The following is an 18,504-nucleotide window of genomic DNA, read 5'->3' as shown; positions in this document are numbered from 1 at the left end:
GAAATCCTGTTCATATGCATGTATGGCATATCTTTTAAAAATTTTTTATCATAAAAGGTAGTGATATGTATGGATATGTTTCAATATATTTATTACACCAGTATAATATATGAGTACACACACATACTCTAATTGTAACTATATGTAACATTGTTGAAATAAATGTAATAGCATATAATAGCATACAGTAAGCACTCAATAAATATTTACTCGATCCTTCACACTCATGATTTTTTTGGTTCTAACCACAGCCCTATGAGGTCGTCTCTCCAATGCTCACGCACTTCTCCCTGTTGCAGACGCGAAGTGAAGCAGCTATGACCGTCCTGAGTGGCCACGTAGTGGTCTGCATCTTTGGCGATGTCAGCTCAGCCCTGATTGGCCTCCGGAACCTGGTGATGCCACTCCGTGCCAGCAACTTTCATTACCATGAGCTCAAGCACATCGTGTTTGTGGGCTCCATTGAGTACCTCAAGCGGGAATGGGAGACGCTTCATAACTTCCCCAAAGTGTCCATATTGCCTGTAAGTCTGTGGTCACATTATTGATGGGTGTTTTCCCATCCTTTCATTCACCAAAGAAAATCCCAGATGGATATAATAGCTGTAGTTTTGATCATGCCTCTGCTTCGTTATGTGGTTGTGGGCCTGAGGACTCAGCCCTTCCTCTGTGCTCCATGTAGGAATATCTAAACCCAGGAGACTTTATTAGAGGAATCTGCAGCTCCATTGAGTTGCTCATCAGACATGAAGTTTAGCTGGTATCAAATGTATTAACCATATCAATATCTGAACACTCTCTTGCCTATCCAAACCCAGTGCTGTGAGATGTTCTGATGCTTAGAACAGAATCTTCTTATGGGACTATTTATTTCATTTTATTTATGATATTATTAATGTTTGGTGAAATCTTGATTGAACCACATTCCATTTTGAACTAAGTGTATCTAATAGAGCTCTTTGTTTAATTTGCTGTATAGAAGGCCAAACTCTTCTGCTGGTCAGCCTCTGCCTCTTATTCATTCAGAAGCCCAGCAGTGTTTGCGTGGGTTTGTGTATGGGCCTGCAATGTGGGTGCCTGTGATATTATTCATTACAAAACACTGCTACCCAAATATAAAAGGAATGTTGGGTACTCTACCATGTAGTGTGAGGATATGGGATGCATGATCTGTGAGTCATGTAACTAACTACATCCTAATTATTGAGCAATATATTTGCCATAAATGTTAAAAAAATATATTGTACATTTCAATATTTGATATAATTCTCTATGTCACAAATCCACTCAAATATCACTCATTCTGTCCACATTTTTCTTAGAAGTTCACATCCCTAGGACTGAGGAACATGAATTTGAAGCTACATTTCTAGAGGCCTGAGATTTTCCCCACTTACGGAACTGAAATTCATTATTTCTATTATCAGCTTTCAGAACCTCAGAAATTCATTACTTATATTATCAGCTTTCAGAACCTCAAAAGTAGTGAAGTAATAAAATTCACTAACAACACATAAGACTCTCTACAAGTAATACATATTAGTAGCTACCATTTATCCTTATGTACGACACAATAGGTGTTCAATAAATTTTTAAAGACTTGAGAAAAATATAGACAGACATCTCTTGGTTTCTACGCCCCAAACTCACTGACTTAATAAACACATGTAAGTAAAACTAGACACCTGCAAAAAAACAAATAGTCATACACACTGAAGAGTTTAAATAGATATATGGCTTGCTAATTTCAGGCATCATCTATTTGATTTCGTTTTTCCATGACCATCTTCCTACATGTGATCTTGCCCATAGTCCCCTGGGAGGGAATACACGGACTGGGGTCTAAAAGTGTGCTGTGAGGAGCTTGTTATTTTGCTGGATTACATGGGTCTGTGTGTATGTGGGATGTTTGGTACGTGTGTTAGTGTTTCCTTCTTCATGCCCGTGTACATATCCACTCACATGCCTGCATTTGTACGAATGAGCTTTTATATTTGCAGGTCCCTTTCAAACACTCCAAAATTTAGCATACTCATGTACAACTTATTTGTACAAAATGGGCCTTCTCTGTCTTCACATATTTCTTTTTTTTTTGTCTTCACATATTTCATTGCTTAAACAGTGCCTCACAGATAGGACGAGCCCCGAGAAATAAGGTGTTTCTATGTATGTCATTTATATTTCTTGAGTTTTGAAATCATGTGGATACAACTGTGCAAGGATTGTCTTATATCACAATTACTGCTGGAGCCCCTACAAGATGAAAATTAAAAGAATATGGATGTAGGCAATTGAGGCTTATGCACGGCACAATGGTTCAGGAAGTTGGTCAAACTTATTTTGTGCCAAGAGATCCCAGGAAGAGAGGGGATTCTTCTCTTTCTCTCAAAATATAATGCTTCAGAGTCTGGAATGAGTAGCCTCTCAGCCCTACAGTACTAAATGCCTCTTCCTCCTTCATTCCACTTTGTGGCAATATTCTGGTGGCTGAGAACAGACTCATGACTGCCACTGAGTCATAAAAGAGGGTTGATGGCCTCGACCTCTGCAGCAAGTCCAACCTTGTCAAAGACCCTTTTCCAGGACAGAGAAGCACAGAAAGGTATCCAGAGATATAAGGCAGTAGGCAAACCCTCTCCCTACACAGTCAGTAAGGGGTGACTTCACACAGAGGTGAAGGATACTCTAGTCTCCATGCAGGCAAATCAGAAGCTGGATTCAGTCTGGAGGACCAAGGAGGCAGGAGGCTGGATGCCAACTCCAAGGAATGTCCCTAGGGAGCTCAGCCACGGGATAGCCTGATGAGTTCTGCTGTGATGCCTCCTGAGAACACAGAGCATGTGGCATACGTGCCCCTCACCTCCAGGACTAACCCTCACACTTCACCTGTGGTTGCCTTCCTGGCCTCTTTGTCATTACCTCCTTGATCTGTATTTTCCCCCCACTAGTTTGTTGTTTTAGGATTTTAAAAAATCTGTTTACTGGCTTATTTATTTTTAATTACACCAGTAACATACAAACACATTCTGGTTACAAAATATTCAAACAATACAGAAGTACGGGAAATCAAAAACAAACTTTTTACTTCACCCCCAATCTTATTCTCTTCCCCCAAGGTGATCACTGTTACGAGTTGAGTGTGAATTTTTTCTGAACTTCCTCTCTGAGTGTATATACATTGATAAATACATTCATAGATATATAGTTTCATTTTAGAGAGTCTTCCAAGGCAACGCTCGCACAGAGAGCTGTTTCAGCCTCTTTATCGGCTGCGTAGACTCCCATTGTATATATGTCCCGTGGTATGTTTAAGCACTCCTATGTTGTTGGACAATTAGGTGATTTCCTTATTTTTTTTCCTTACTGAAAATATGCAGTAAAATTATATGGCCTGAAACGTAATTCCTTTCCATCTCCCCTTTGCAAGATGCGCATTAATTCCACTCCCTCCCACATCCTCCAAGTGGAGCAGTGTTTCAGCCCCACCTCATCACACCATGCTCACTGCTATTTCCGCTTAGCTGCATTGGAAATTCTACTTGAAGCTGCTGTCTTTTGCTTGAGACAGAAGTGACCTGCTATTAAATAAACAGGCATTTGAAACCCACCCCCTCGTTACATTCTGAAAGCCAGAGGTTGCCACAGGACAGTTACTTAAATCAAGACAATTTCCAGGCAGGAAGAAGATGTAGAACCCTGGCATTATTCCTCTCCCTCGTTTGTTAGTAATAGCTTGATTGAGTATTGAGAGCAAGCCTAAAATGCTGCCATCAGCACCGACTACCCTTTAGATTAGCACACAGCTCCTATTCCCTTGAATGTAGTTAGGCCAGCTTAATGTCAAGGCATAAAAAAGATACTTGTTAAATAATTTCCCAAAGCTCCAGCACAATCTTTAATTTGTTTTTATTTTTTTCCTCTTTCCCTCTCGTTCCTCAGTCTCACTTTTGCGTCTCCTTTTTTTTCTTCCCTCTCTGCCGAAGGGTACACCATTAAGTCGGGCTGATTTAAGGGCCGTCAACATCAACCTCTGTGACATGTGCGTTATCCTGTCAGCCAATCAGAATAATATTGATGATACTTCGCTGCAGGACAAGGAATGCATCTTGGCGTCACTCAACATCAAATCTATGCAGTTTGATGACAGCATCGGGGTCTTGCAGGCCAATTCCCAAGGTAAGGATAGCCTGTAATAGTCCTCTCCTGTGCCTACAGGGGACAGGGGCTGGCAAGAGGGATATCCTTCACTGAGTAATTCAAAGGGGCTCGCATCAGCCTGCCTGGCAGTGGAACTTGTGGTCATTGCTATGGTGTTGAAAGGGGCACCTGCTGCCTCTTCTCACCATCCCAGGATGCAGGCTTGAAGATGCATGCTCATAATAGGCTGCCTTCCCAGGCAGTAAACCAGCCTTTCCATCACCACCTCCTCAGCCTTTTTCAAACAGGGTCACCAACTAAATGTCAGGGCACTGCAAAGATGCTGGCCGAACAATTCCCAATGTTTCTCCTCAAAATATATCTTTGCCATTGACCTGTTCTAAGCCTTGCTATTGTTATAGCTGCATGGGTGTGTTAAGCTTAAATTATTATATGCTGGCCAAGGAATGGTGACCCTGGAGAGAGGGGACTATATGGGCACTAAAAGTCATTTAGCAAGAGGTGGTGCTCATCAGGCTGCCCGCTCTCTAGAGGAGGCGCAGCAGCGCTAAATGACACATATCTGCCATCTCTGCTCTGCCCCAGTCTCCCCCATTATTTTTTCCAGGATCTTGGGCAGAGAGCTACACATAAAGATGTCATCTAGGAGTCTTGGAGAGACAGCATGGCAAACCCCCCTTGACAAACAACCTCACTAATCAGGGCCTTATCAGGATTGGATGTGAGGCATTTTCCCTCAAAACACATCTCTGTGTAGGCGTGCACTAACTGTAGGATTGTGGTCATGTCTGGCCTTCAGGATGGGTGGCATCATTCCAGGACCAAAGGGAGAGGGGGCACAGCCCGTGAGAACTATAACTGCTGGGACATAAACACCTTTGTACTGATGGGATGAAGTTTGGCTTCCTGCAGTCTAGACCTGTGTGCTGCGTTATCTTTTGTCAAATTGGTATCACCACCATCTCCTTCTAACATCTGCTTAATATCGCTGCAAAGCTGGGAACAGTAGTCCCTAGAATCCTTTTCCTTGCATGGTTCTGGGTTGGGATCTGCCAATGAGAGGGGCCAGGGAGAAATCTGGAAACTGGAAGAGAAAAGGTGGCAGCTGCAGCTAGATCCTGAGCAGATGTGAGGTTCAAAGCAGGTTTCAGGGGAGCCTTCTAAGAACTGGTGCCTTTGGTGCTGGGGATTGAGAGAAAGGGTGTGGGCTTCTCTGGGGGTCTCAGATTCATAGCATCTTAGGGTGAAGCTCAGGAGAACCTTCCACTTGGTGTTGCAAGTGAAATGGCTAACATTGGCCTATTGGACTTGCTCCTACAGCCTTTCCAATGGGGGTGCCAGCTTCTTCATATTGGAATAGAAAGGCTTCTATTAACATAGCCCTGCTGGATACAGCTGGAGGCCCAATTTTGACCTCTCCACTCCATCATCCTCTGCCTCTTCTGCAAATTGAAATCTCAGTACCCACTTTCTCATCTGTACCCACGGGCAGAGAAACATGTCAAAGCTCTAAGGGACAGCTCTTAGTTACCCAGTTGCATACTGAGAGGCAGGGAGCAGAGGTGTCAGAGAATGTGAGGAGACAGTAAGCTGGCCTTCTAGAAGGTAGAAGAGGCAAGCTAGAGTTTAGTTCCGCCTTTAAGTGCTTGTTATTTAATGTGGGCCTTCCCATTCCAGAATGGGCATCACCAGGACCTTGTTAGAAATGCAGAATCTCATGCCCACCCAGACCTACTGGGTCGGAAGCTGAATTCTAACAAGCTCATCAGATGACTCATGTGCGTGGCTTTAATGTACAATAAATCTATCTTCACGCTAACAAAACCAGATCCAGTGAACATGTTGACCAACCCAGTCAGACCCTCCTCTTCTCCTGGCAGGAACCAGCAAGGACGGTGGGAAGAAGTGGAAGAGAAGTGTTCCCTGTAGGTTGAGGTGGGATTGAGCAAGAAGGACAGGAAAACACCCTCTTTCCCAGCATGCCTATTTCCATCCAAGTCAAAATTTGTGACTTTAGAGGTCCATGAATCAAAATCTTAACATATAATTTAGTTACATAGTTGACCCTTGACAGCAGAGGTTTGAGCTGTAGGTTCACTTATACATGAATTTTTTTAAATAATGATGTACAGTACTATAAATGTATTTTCCTTCTGATTTTCTTAATAACATATTCTTTTCTCTAGCTCACTTTATTTTAAGAATACAGTATATAATATACATAACATGTATAATGTGTTTTAATTGACTGTTCATGTTACCGGCAAGGCTTCCAGTCAATACTGGGCTATTAGTAGTTAAGTTTTGGGGGAGTCAAATGTTACATATGGCTTTGGCGGGGTGGCTCAGCTGATTGGAGCATCATCCATTGCACCAAAAGGTTGTGGATTCAACTCCCAGTCAGGGCACATACTTAGGTCACAGGTTCGATCCCAAGTCATGGTGCGTACAGGAAGCAACCAATCAATGTCCCCCTCTCACATTGATGTTTCACTCTCTCTGGCTCACCCCACTCCTCTAAAAATCATTAAACATATTCTCGGGTGGGGATTAAAAAGTTATATGTGGATTTTCAACTTCATGTGAGGTCAGCATCCTTAACCCCTGCATTGTTCAAGGTTCAACTTCATGTATGTTTAACATACGTGGTCCTTCCAGCTCTTGTAAGCCTTATCGCAGCCTCTCAGATCCTCTCTGATGGCGAAAATGATAAAAATACCCCTTGGCTTCTCAGATACCCACCCAAAGCTCAAAAGCCTTCTTTACTGTTTTTAGCACAGAAGTAAGTGAGAAAAATAGGTTTTGGTGGGAGATAAGGAAGAAAGGGGAAGAGAGTTCATTTTTCCTGCAAAAAAAGAGAGAGGGAAACTCCTTCTTTTGTACAGGTGTGCATACATGGGCACAAACAAAGCAGAGAATGTGCTCTATGGTGATTTTTGTAGATTCCCGGTCGACAGTAGAATGGAGTGTGTGCCCCACCAGTAACTGGCAAGCAGTCTGCTCTGCTCTCAATGAGAGTCTGTGGGAGATGTAGACCCACCGAGCCCATATTCCCCTCCTTTTCTTGCTGTGTCTGCTCTTTTCTTGTCCTTGGTTTCTAACACTCTTCTCTGGTGACACTCTGACCTTCCAAAAAAGCAGTGGCTTGGCAGTGGCCGTCAACATGGGAAGTGACTTCATCCCCAAAGGGCAAGCTCTGTAAGTTCACCTTTGGCTGCTCCCTGTGCAGCCCGCTCCTTGGGTCCATCCCAGCCTGTGCATTGGGTGGATGAGCTGTTTCTCTGACACTGTCCCTCCCTAAGAATGTTTTGACCAACTGGAGTTCTCATTGGACTCAGTTACTTTCATTACCCTTCACCTGGGCATTTGGCATGCTTCAACCGGATTCGAATTACAAAGTACAAAATGGATTTCATGTTACTCTAAGTGATAACTACATAGATTCCTGCACACTGCCCACCAACTATACTCACTATTTATTCTGTAGTCCTTGTGAGGACTACATTATGATCTCTCTAGTAGGACAGAAATGTGGATGCAGGACAGATGTGTGTGCTCTTGGACCAGCTTACTCATGCATCCTTGTGGAAAGTTTTTCTATCATGATACAATGTAACATGAAAAATGTGTCTTAACATCGCAAAGGTAGAGAGAGACCTCATTGGGATTTGTGTTCAGATGCTTGATGCTGTATGTTACTTGGTCTCCTAGACTAACAAAACTTTGCCTCTTCCCTTTCACATTCCCTTTTGGTATCACTATTATAGTCCACATGGTGTCAGAACTGACCCAGCCTAGGGATTCTGGACCATCCACTTTCTAAAATGATCTGAGATGTGATGGCTGGTTGTCAAAAACAATTATAGAGCAAGGTGGCATACCCCATGCTGATGGTATATCCGATGTGACAGTTGGGTCTATGAGATGCAGTTTTAATATACAGTAGGCAGGACTGCAGTGACAATTATATAAAGCAGGTGAAGCTGCTTCTTGCTGGTCAGCAAACGTCAGCTGAGAACCACTTTACAGCTCTTTACCAGCAACTAAGTGCCTTTATTTACAGAGCTCCTGTCACTTCCCTTTGGCTGGAGAGCTGGTGTATTATTTAGCACACATTTATCTGGGGAAAACATTTCAATTTGAATCAGCTGGTACAACAGTGGCTCTTGCCAGACTGTTTCCCTGTGGTTCCAAAGGATAGGAATTGAGTCTGATCTTGGAAGGGAGGGTGAGCCAAGGAGGAAGGTCCATTCTCAGAGAGCTGCTTGAGTCAGTAGCTGAAAAGAGGGAACATGTGACTGAGTTTCCCACTATGCTTTCACATCATTGTGAAAGGAGAATTTTACAGCTTCTTCCTGCTTAACCTTAACTCTTAAGGGAAAGAAAGAGGAATAAATGAATGCCCACTATGTATCAGGCATTATAAAATCTCAGGAGACAAAGATGACATGGGTTCAATCACTCACTGCCTTTGAGGGGCTCAGGTGAGTGGAGGAGGCACCCCCATAAACAGGTATAGCCCAATGAGACAAGGACCAGGCTAGGCATACAGGAGCTCAGAGGCCTCCTTGTTTTATATATTTCAAGGATTTGAGAAGAATTCTGAGAAGAACTGACACTTTTTGATGAGCTGAATACATGTGCCTGTTGAGCACTTGAAATGTGGCTAGTTTGTTTTAATAAACTTGAATTTAAATAGTGGCATTAGGCTTGTAGCTACCCTATTGGACATTGCAGCTCTAGAGTATAGGCTTTCTGCTTTGCTAAGAGTGTGAATTTACAGGAAGATGATGATTAAATCCATCTTTTAAAAAGATAACAGGAAAAATATGAGCATGGCTTAGAGATGGAAAGAGATGGTGGCATGAGCTGTATAAGAAGACTATTGCTATGAACTACAGGGATGGCCTGAAGGCTGATGGTACAGCTCTAGTGATGTCAGTAGAGGGCAAGACAGTGATTGAGATGGAATTGAAACAGAAAAGATAGGCACTGATGACCAGGTAGATGGTAAGGAGGTGGGGATGAGCAAGGGTGAGATATTAGGAACAGGTTTGCTTCAAGGTTGGCTATGGCATAGATGTAAAAGTAATTAAGTAAGCAGAGGACCCAGAAAGATAAACAGGATTGGGGAAGAAGGTAAAGAACTTGGTCCTGGTCTCTTTTGAGTTGGAAGTATCTGTTGACTATCCAACAAGAAATAAGAACATGAGACTATAGGGATAAAGTTAGTTTTGAAGTCATTGGTGATGGACAGTGGAGAGGCCTTGAAAGTGGATATTTCCTAGGGAGATAGACCAACTCATTAACCAAGGACAAACATGGAATCCTGGGAAACGTCAAGTTTGAAGGGACAAACAGAGGGAGAGAATCCAGTGAAAGGGGCTGAGGGTAAAGATTTAGAGGAGTATTGAAGTGCATGGTATAAAAGGTAAAGGAGAAGAAAGTTGGCTAAATTCCAGATTAGCAATCTAGAAGGTTTCTCAGTATGTGTGTTTTCTTGAATAGACTGTGGGTCCTTTAAGAGGCAAGGGCTCCTTTTCATCTTGTTTATCTTCAGGTCCCCAGTTCCTGTAGCACAGGATCTGACAGAGGTGGCATGCAGTAAGAATTTGTTGGGCTCAACTGATTTGAAAAGAAATGGTGTTTAGCACTGTCAGATACTGTGGAAATGTGCAGTCAATGAGGGCTGGCCTAAAAGAGGCAATGGTGCACTTGATCCTCAGGAAGCTGTTGATCTCAGCAAGAACAGTTGAGTAGCCTATTGACAGTAGAAGCCAGCATTCGGGGGGGTCTGAAGTGTCATTCGGATGAGATGAGAATTGGAGACTATATATGGCTTTTTAAGTACTGATGGAGAGAGAAATAGGATATTTCAGAAGATCTTGTCAAAGAAAAGATTTCTTTTTTGTTTTTAGAATGGGGAGAAATACAGCATATTTGTTGGCTGCAGTAGACTGAAGTGAGTTAACTCCCAAAGAGGGAGAGTTTGAAGCTTTGGGAGAGTTGCTAAATGACAGTGAGAGGGACAGAGGGAGGCAGGAGAAGACGATGAGGCCTACAAAAGGAGGCAGCTGGATGGGACAGATGAAATGAGAGGAGGTCCAGTCTTCTGATTTCTTCATGGAGCAGCCACTTTGGTTTTCCTTGAGGAGTTAAGGGAGTGGGGAAGCTGGGACAGGGAACTGATGGGGATAAAGGTTGGGAGCAGACATCATGGGGAACATGTCAGAGAGACAACTGGAGGCAGGTGACAGCTGAATGAGTATCAGTGAGGACCAGCTGAAGTTGGAATGGTGAAGGCGTGATTTTTCTGTGCAGTGCTTGGCAGAAAGGGCAGAGGAAGGAGAAATTGGCTTTTGTTTGGGATGGAGTTCAGAGGAGGCAACAGATTTCATGGTGCTGGTGAGAGAATATTAAAATGAGTGGCTACCTAGACCAAGATGGTAGAGGGAGAACTCAAACAGAACTCACAGGCCAAAAATGAAGCAAGAAATATACCCGTGTGAGGTTAAAGAACAGGGTTGCGGGGTCAGGGAGTGGGAGGGCTGAAGGGTGGGAGGTTTGATTGAGAAAGGAGTATGATGGCCTTAGAGGATGAAATACTCATGCAGACTGGAGCAGAGCTTGGTGATATTACACTGAAAACAGTTCCTCCCCATGAAAACTCTGCGCCTGTAGCAGAGCCTGTCTGAACACAAGTGCCGCCACCACCAGCACTACCACCACCACCACCAGCCGCAGCAATAACGCTTCCTGGACGCTTGCTGCTATGATGTGGTAGACATTTTGACAACCAAGACATCAAGCATTTCCTAAGTCATTAATTTTCACACTTGGCACGTTGTAATCACCTGAGAAATCTTAAACAATATTGATGCATAGGTTGTACCTCGGCAATTGTCATTTAATTGATCTGGGTACGACATGGACGTCGGGAATCTTTGAGCTCCAAGGCGAGTCCCCTGTGCAGCCAGGGCCAAGAACAGCCACCCCAGGTGCCATCATAGGAAGTATACTAAGTAAGGAGGTTACCATTTTGATTTCAAAGAGGAGGAAACTGAGACTTAGAGAGGTTAAGTAATGGTTCTAACCTGGGTATCCTGGCAATCCCAACTTTTGAACCATTTTTCTGCTTTAGGACAATTCTGTTGGTTCAGCTTATTGATCTGCCTTCTTCCTTTCATATTTTTTGGACAACCTTTAGATTGTCTAAGGTTGAAAAAGCTTAAGTGCAGAAAAGAGATGTGGAGGAATGTGTGGAAACCCCAGGCTCTATCTGTTTTCTGCCTAACTATCTGTATTTGTCAGTCTTGTCTCTGTTGTATGTCTCAAGGTGATAAGGATACTAGTTGCCTGGTGCATAGGCCTGCTTCCTTACCAGAGCTTTTGAAAGGTGGTGGAGCTGAGGTCCCGTACCATGCTGCTATTAAACAGCAACATTGCTCCCCCCAGAGCCACTGTGTGCTCCCCCAAAGCTGCTGTGTGCTCCCATCAGACCCCGGATCTCTTTATAAGGTGTGTGTATTTCAGCGTCTATGCTAAATTTGGATGTTGGTGTTCAGATGCCTCTGTTGTTCTCTTTCCTGTTATATGCTGTGCATCCATCTGATTCACGAAACCTGTCCTGAAGGTGTCAATCCAACTCCACAAACACTTAGTAAGCACCTGTTGCATGCGCAGACTGTGCATGGCAGGCATTGCTGGGGAGAGAGAGGTCATAAAGGACATTCCTGGTCCTTGCAACCTACTGTGCAAACATATAACTCTGCTGTGGAGTGCTGGTTTATTACTGTGAGAGAATTACAATCTATGGAGGCTAACGTGGACAGGGAGAAAAAGAGAGTTTGAGAGACACTGAAAAACTGCATAGGATTTCAGCAGGTGGAAACAAATAGATCTGGCTGCAGTCAGAAGAATAGAAGTCAGGGGGCAGAGGTACATGGGGACTGTTTGAAGGACAGCAATGAATATTATTTGGCTGGAATACCGTATGTGCATAAGACAGCAGGGACACATGAGGCTGAAATGTGGGCTGGTCACTGGGGATTTTTTTTCTTTTTTGAGTTAGGAAGCTGTAAATAATTTTTATGAATTTCTGAGTTAGGAAGCTGTAAATAATTCAGTAGGCACTGGGGAGCTATGGAAGGTTTCAAAGCAAGAGAGTGATGGGATTGGAGCTGAGCTTTAGGGAGATTGATCTGGCAGCCCTGTGAAGCACTGTTTGGGGTGGGGAAGAAGAGGGTGCAAGCACACTGGGTGAGGACTGTGATTATCCAGACGGAGAGCAGGAACCCTGACTGGAGAAAGAATGCGAGGTTCTAGTGTGAGGTGTGGCAGATATCAAACAGACTGTGTGAGCTTCCTCCTCAGTGATGTATGACAGGGACAGTGACAGTGACACCGATCACAGGAAGAGAGAGGCCTGCCGTGCGGGGAGGGACTGGCAGTGGGAGAAAGTAATGTTGGTAGTGCTTAGTTTTAGCCATCGTCCATTTCCATGCAGACTTGATGGAAAATGTAGGTGGGTGTAAGAAGCGGATAGGTGTAAATGAAGTCCTGATTCCAGGAGAGGGTCGGAGCTATAGATGTGGGAGCAGAGGAGAGCCTTGGGGAATGAATGAGAAAAGAGAGTGGAAGGGCAGAAGTCTGAGGAGCATCTTGGAAAAGGGCAGAGGGAACCATTGATAGAAGCTGGGACCCATGAGCTGAGCCATATGTCCCAATGTAGTTTCCCTTCCTCCCTAAATCTATTTTTCTGTATTGTATGCCTCATTATTCCTACCAACATAAAAATATTTATAGTGACTTACACACACACCACAACAGGCACACAAGCAAATGTGATGTCTGCATGTAAATGATGCTCTCCTTTGCGCTGCCACCAAGGTTAAAAGCCTCAAGCAGGAATGGCATTTTCCTTGGAAGTATGGCTGTGGTACCTGGAGCAATAGCATTAATTGGGACACCCTTCAGTCTGAGGCAGTTTATTCTGTTCCAGAAGAGAATGCGACTTCTGGTTTATCTCTGGGGAAGACCATGTGGATTAGAATCTCTAAATTACTGGATGACAGAAATCAGGATCACATAGGCCCTTCCTAAACTGGAACTGGAACAAAACCCGCAGAACAGAATGTAATGAAGACCACTGACCATTAAATTTCAGATAATCACTGAAGACAGGCTACATAAACCTCACTGATAGAAGTATAATTTATTTTGAGAAGTGATTGTTTCATCCTGGTAGGTCTGAGAGGGAGTGTGTCAAGAGCTATGAAGATTTGAAGGGAGGAATTAACAAACATGAGAATGTTGCCAAAGGGACAACCAGAATGGGGAAATGCTTGGACAACATGTCACTTGCCAAGCAGTTAAGAGAACTGGGCTTGAGGGCTAAAAGGGCCATTTTATCTTCTGCTCCATTGGACAAACCAGGACTGATGGCTGATGATTAGGGATAACCAGATTTTAGAGCCACATAAGGAAGACATTTCCAGAACAGAATGGGCCGTCTGAAAATGTAGTGAGGTTCCTATCACCACATGTCCATTTGCCAAAGGAAAGATACTAACATGATCTCTGTGATGGGAGGGAAATTGGATGAGTTGTGTGGTCCTTTATACCTGTGAGAGTCTCTGGTATTTTCTTGACTTTTGTTACATACGGATCTGTGTTCTAGATGATCTACATTCTCACTCCATTGGGAGAGCTATGGTGTTTGCTGGGGATGGGGTCATAGTGGGTCTTTTAGTGGAAGCTTTCACATCCTTCTCAAATGGTATTGTTTTTGTGTCTAAGGTGGGGAGTGGCCTGCATCGGGGTGAACAGCTGTACATCTGGCTTTGCCATTAATTGGACAGACCACCCCCATCTTCAACTCCCATGTCACCCTTCAACACCTGCCCTTCCCAGTTTTCTTCCTTCTTCCACCCACCAAGCCTCACTTCCTGTGCGCTGAGTCTCTTGCCAACATACCTATACACATATCCTCACACACATTCTCCCTCCCTGAAATCAGAGAAGCGCTTTTTCAGCTGCTCTCATGTAACATTTCATTACCACAATATTCTTTCTCAATTCTGAAATGGTGGTGGGGGAGAAGCCATTTCTCTTTATACCCACCGAACGAACAAAAGCTCAGTGCTAAAATATTTTTCTTCACTTGTAACTGAAACTGCTGTTGGCTTCAGTCCCAAAAACCAGAAAGACAATTATACTTAACTGTTTAGAGATTTATAAATACTGCATTGGAGTAGACTCTAGGTAGTAACTTTAGATACCCAGCCCAATAATTTTCTTTTATTGGTTTGTGATTTAGATCTTATTTTGAGTCCTCTATAATAAGAGTAGTACATTTCATTAAAAGAGCTTACTAAACAATAAAGAAAATCTGGCTTAGAGCTCCAAGCAGGTTTCAAGTACCAAAAGGGGCCTGCCTGCCCTGTTCCATTTCTTTTGTGGACATCACAAGACGAATCTCAGCACAGTGCTGAAAATGTATTTCTGCAAAGCAGCCGTTGCAGCTGTTTTCTAAATGACTTCGACTTTTTCTTACACAGCATATCTCACCACATGAGAGATCTTCTGAAGTCAGCCATTTACTAGTCTGGTAATAGATTCCCAGTGAAGGAAACAACGAAAAACAATAGCAATGGCAACAATAGCTGTAACAAGAGATTGAGAAACCTGTGGAGATTTTGAGGCCCTCCATGCATGAAGGTCTTCCTTAGGAAGTGGCAGTGGAGAAGAAAAGGTGAAAACAGAGAAAATAACTGTTTCTGTTTCCAACTGCATGCAGAACAGAGTCATTTACCCACTCAGGGTGTGGCCAGCTTGGGACAACTGCAGTGAAAGGAAATCTTAGCTTCAGAGACAGAAAACAGATGTGGCATGGTGTTGGGGTTGGGCTGAACTTCTAACATCAGGCTTTCGTGAGCTGCTTTACTCTCAAAACTTGTGTGCCTGGTTAACACTCCTTTAAAAAAATTATACTTCCTTTTGTTTTTCAGGTGAGTCATGCACAAGGCATGTTCATGTGCAATATCTCATTTAATCTTCCTGGTGACCTGCTGAGACAGAAGTTTTGCAGATGAGAAAACAGGCTCAGGAAAATTCGGCAGCTTGCCCAAAGCCTCATAGCTAGTCAAGAGGATATTGAGTTGATCTGCAAACTGGTTCCAGAGCCTGTGCTTTTCTTACCATATCAGTCTGCCTCATAAAAGAGAACAAGTGTTATTGTGATGGGAACAGGTCATTGGAGGATTCCTGGGGACAAATATCCAGGGACATGAATGCACTCAAATCATGCAATATCAACTTCTAAACTGTTCCTTGCACCGAAGCCTGAAGTTTGTTTTGAATGTTCTTATCTCTGTGCACCACCATTTTGTGGGTCCCTGCCCCCCAAATTCCAACAACAAGAGACAGTAGGGGTGTTTTTGACCCTAGTCTTCCTCACCACAACACCTAGAGAAACAGAGTAGAGTTGGGAGAAGCAGGAAGGGTTCTGCCCTTCCTGCTTTGAAAGGTAGAAATGGACATCTTGGAAAAGGGCAGAGGGAACCATTGATAGAATCTGGGACCCATGAGCTGAGCCATATGTCCCAATGCGGTTTTCCTTCCTCCCTAAATCTATTTTTCTGTATTCTATGTCCCATTATTCCTACCAAGATAAAAATATTTATAGTGGCTTACACACACACTGAAACAGGCACACAAGCAAATGTGATGTCTGCGTGTAAACGATGCTCTCCTTTGCTCTGCCACCAAGCAGCAGCTTCTTCAGCTGCTCTCATGTCACATTTCATTACCATAATATTCTTTCTCAGTTCTGAAATTGGTGGTGGGGGAGAAGCCATTTCTCTTTATACCCCCTACACTGCAAACACTTCTGCAAACAGTGTAGTTGTTCAAGGTTTTCATCCCCTGTTAATATAGATTTGGTTTTGGAGCTGTCTGAAAAATGGTAGAAAGTTTGAAACTCAGATATGCACTTTTTTTTGTCCAGAAACTTACAAAATATTGCCAGGTTTACTCTCTCAACCCATTCTCCAGGTGGAAGTGTCCATGGAAGGCAGTGGATAAGAATGAACACATCACTCTGGCCCCGAAGCCTGGGATTGCAGATGGCATGTTATGCTCAGAACATTGCCCAGAAAAATTGTCCTGGAGGAGGAAAATGCTGTTGTAAAGGAAGTCTTGTTAATCCCACAGACACTTTAAAGTGGCTGATGAGATTCCAGATAAGGGTGGATTGACAAAGAGTTCTTTTCCTGAGCACCAGTTTTGTTCACACCCTGTGCCTGAGATTAGTGTCACTGCCCCATGGTCTAAGCCATCACGATGCTAATGGCATCTGTAGGCAGATGTGACCGACATTTAAAATAAGTAGCATGACACAACTTGAATGCACATGTTTAACAGTTTGAGGTTTGGAACATTCCAGAATACTATGTAAAATGCATGATGTGAATCATTTGTAATTTTTGGGTCATGAATTTAATTCACATTGGTGTGAAGATAGTACACATGCTTCAAGCTAGCAAATGAGCCTAGCCAACTATCCAGTGCATTTTTGTCTTTACCTATTCTTTTATAGGCAAAAACCAATGTGAACTCCTAAAGCTCTTACTTCTTTTCTTTAAAAAATGGCCCTGCAAATAAGCCAACTGGTTATTTTTTTAAATTAAAAAAAATTTAATCCTCATCTGGGGATGTGTTTTTTGATTTTAGAGAGGAAGAGAGGGAGAGAGAGAAATTGAACAGTTGCCTCTCATATGCACCACGACTGGGGATCAAACCCCAAACCTAGGTATGTGCCCTGACCAGGGATCCAACCCATAACATTTTGGTGCCTGGCACAATGCTCCAACCAACTGAGCCACTCAGCCAGGGTGCCAATGGATTTATAAATGACTTTAGTTCTAGATTTATACAATATTAAAGATATGATGGATCCTATACACTTCATTGGGATATTCTGGAAGAAGTTATTCTCCAAATTCCAGAAGATCAGTATCGTAGTTATTGAGCATCCTGGTAACATATCTCTAGTAAGATTTTCTGCCACATACTGTGTCACATGGATGTCACCACACAATGTGTTACAAGAAGGCAGAGGTTGCTTTGGGCTAGGGATGGTTTGCAGGGGGAGCTCCAGAGTAAGTGGAGTTGAATTTGAAAATAGCTATGATAATCTTGAGTAGAGGGGCAGATGGAAGGGGCCAAGGTGAGTGAGAGAAGGAAAGGCTAAGTGTATTCATGGTGGGGTACGTGGCTAGGTACCACTAATAATATAACTGAGGGAGCTTGAGACTCTCGGGATGTCAAAAAATGACTATAAGTGAAGTCACCATTAACTTGGATAGGCCCTCAAAATAATGGCCTGTTCTATATCTTACTGACTTCCCCCTTGCATCAATAGTCAGAAATATATTTAAATACTTAATACACCACTTCACATCTAGTGAGGAAATTAATGATTTAAACCTGATATCTGTTGTCTGCAGCCTTCCCTATCCTAGTTTACCTTCCAATGAGATAAAGCAGCTTTATTAAATATATCTTTATTAAATACCACATCCTTTCCTGCCAGGCTTCATGCACTCTCCATTGATTTGACAGCTGGGCCCTGGGCAAGTGCTACAAAGACTGAAGACATTAAACTTGTGGTCAGATTTGTCCAAGTGTTCTCCAGTGTAACTCATCTCATTCTTTTAGCCTTTACTGATAGCTCTGATCTCAACCTTTTACTAGCCTCATTGCAGGGCCTGCCACATAGTACCAGCCCAGGACCTAAGGGTGCTGTAGGATCGAGACCTACAGTAGTTCAAAAATGGGCAGAAAACATCTCTACTCTCTGGTCCAGGGAGCTTTGAATGGTTTCTGAGAGCTTTCCTGGCCACATGGAGGTGGACCCTCTGCTCAGCAGCAGACCGGTGAATGGTGTTCTCACTTCTGGGCAGGAGGCCTTCAGTGGATAGCTTGTGTTGCTCTAGTTGTTATGATGAATCACAACGGGGCTGTCAGAGTGACACCACAATTGTGCAGGGTCATGGAACCAGGTTTTAAATCCCACTTTTGTCAACTTGTGTGTTATTTGACTTGGGATAAACACTCTACAACTTTATTTCTTCATCTATAAAGCAGGGCTTGTTATAGTGGCCCGACCTCAACACGCTGAGGGACTGTGTGTAAATCCAGAGATGATGGCCACAGATGGGATGATAAAACGACTCAGGGCTGTAGAGTCAGCACTTTCCAGTCAAGTGTAGTCATGGCACATGTGGGCTCTGGAACTGACAGCCTGGGTTTGATGCCAGCCATGCTACCTCCTAGGCCTGAGAC

At 43.3% G+C, this 18,504-nt stretch overlaps 1 protein-coding gene across 16 annotated transcripts in view; it reads left to right on the top strand.

The window, feature by feature from the left end:
* KCNMA1 (potassium calcium-activated channel subfamily M alpha 1) overlaps positions 1 to 18,504 on the top strand; it is a 720,350-nt gene that overhangs the window by 644,616 nt on the left and 57,230 nt on the right. For all 16 annotated transcript variants that reach the window (XM_053922057.2, XM_024561262.4, XM_071221238.1 and 13 more), the window contains 2 exons: positions 300 to 524; positions 3,984 to 4,176. In XM_053922057.2, coding sequence (XP_053778032.1) covers positions 300 to 524; positions 3,984 to 4,176 — 418 coding nt within the window. The remainder of the gene's footprint in view (positions 1 to 299; positions 525 to 3,983; positions 4,177 to 18,504) is intronic.

This window comes from Desmodus rotundus, chromosome 4 (assembly GCF_022682495.2).
Source record: "Desmodus rotundus isolate HL8 chromosome 4, HLdesRot8A.1, whole genome shotgun sequence".
NCBI classification, from domain to species: Eukaryota; Metazoa; Chordata; class Mammalia; order Chiroptera; family Phyllostomidae; genus Desmodus; species Desmodus rotundus.
This window is presented reverse-complemented; position numbering and strand designations above follow the sequence as displayed.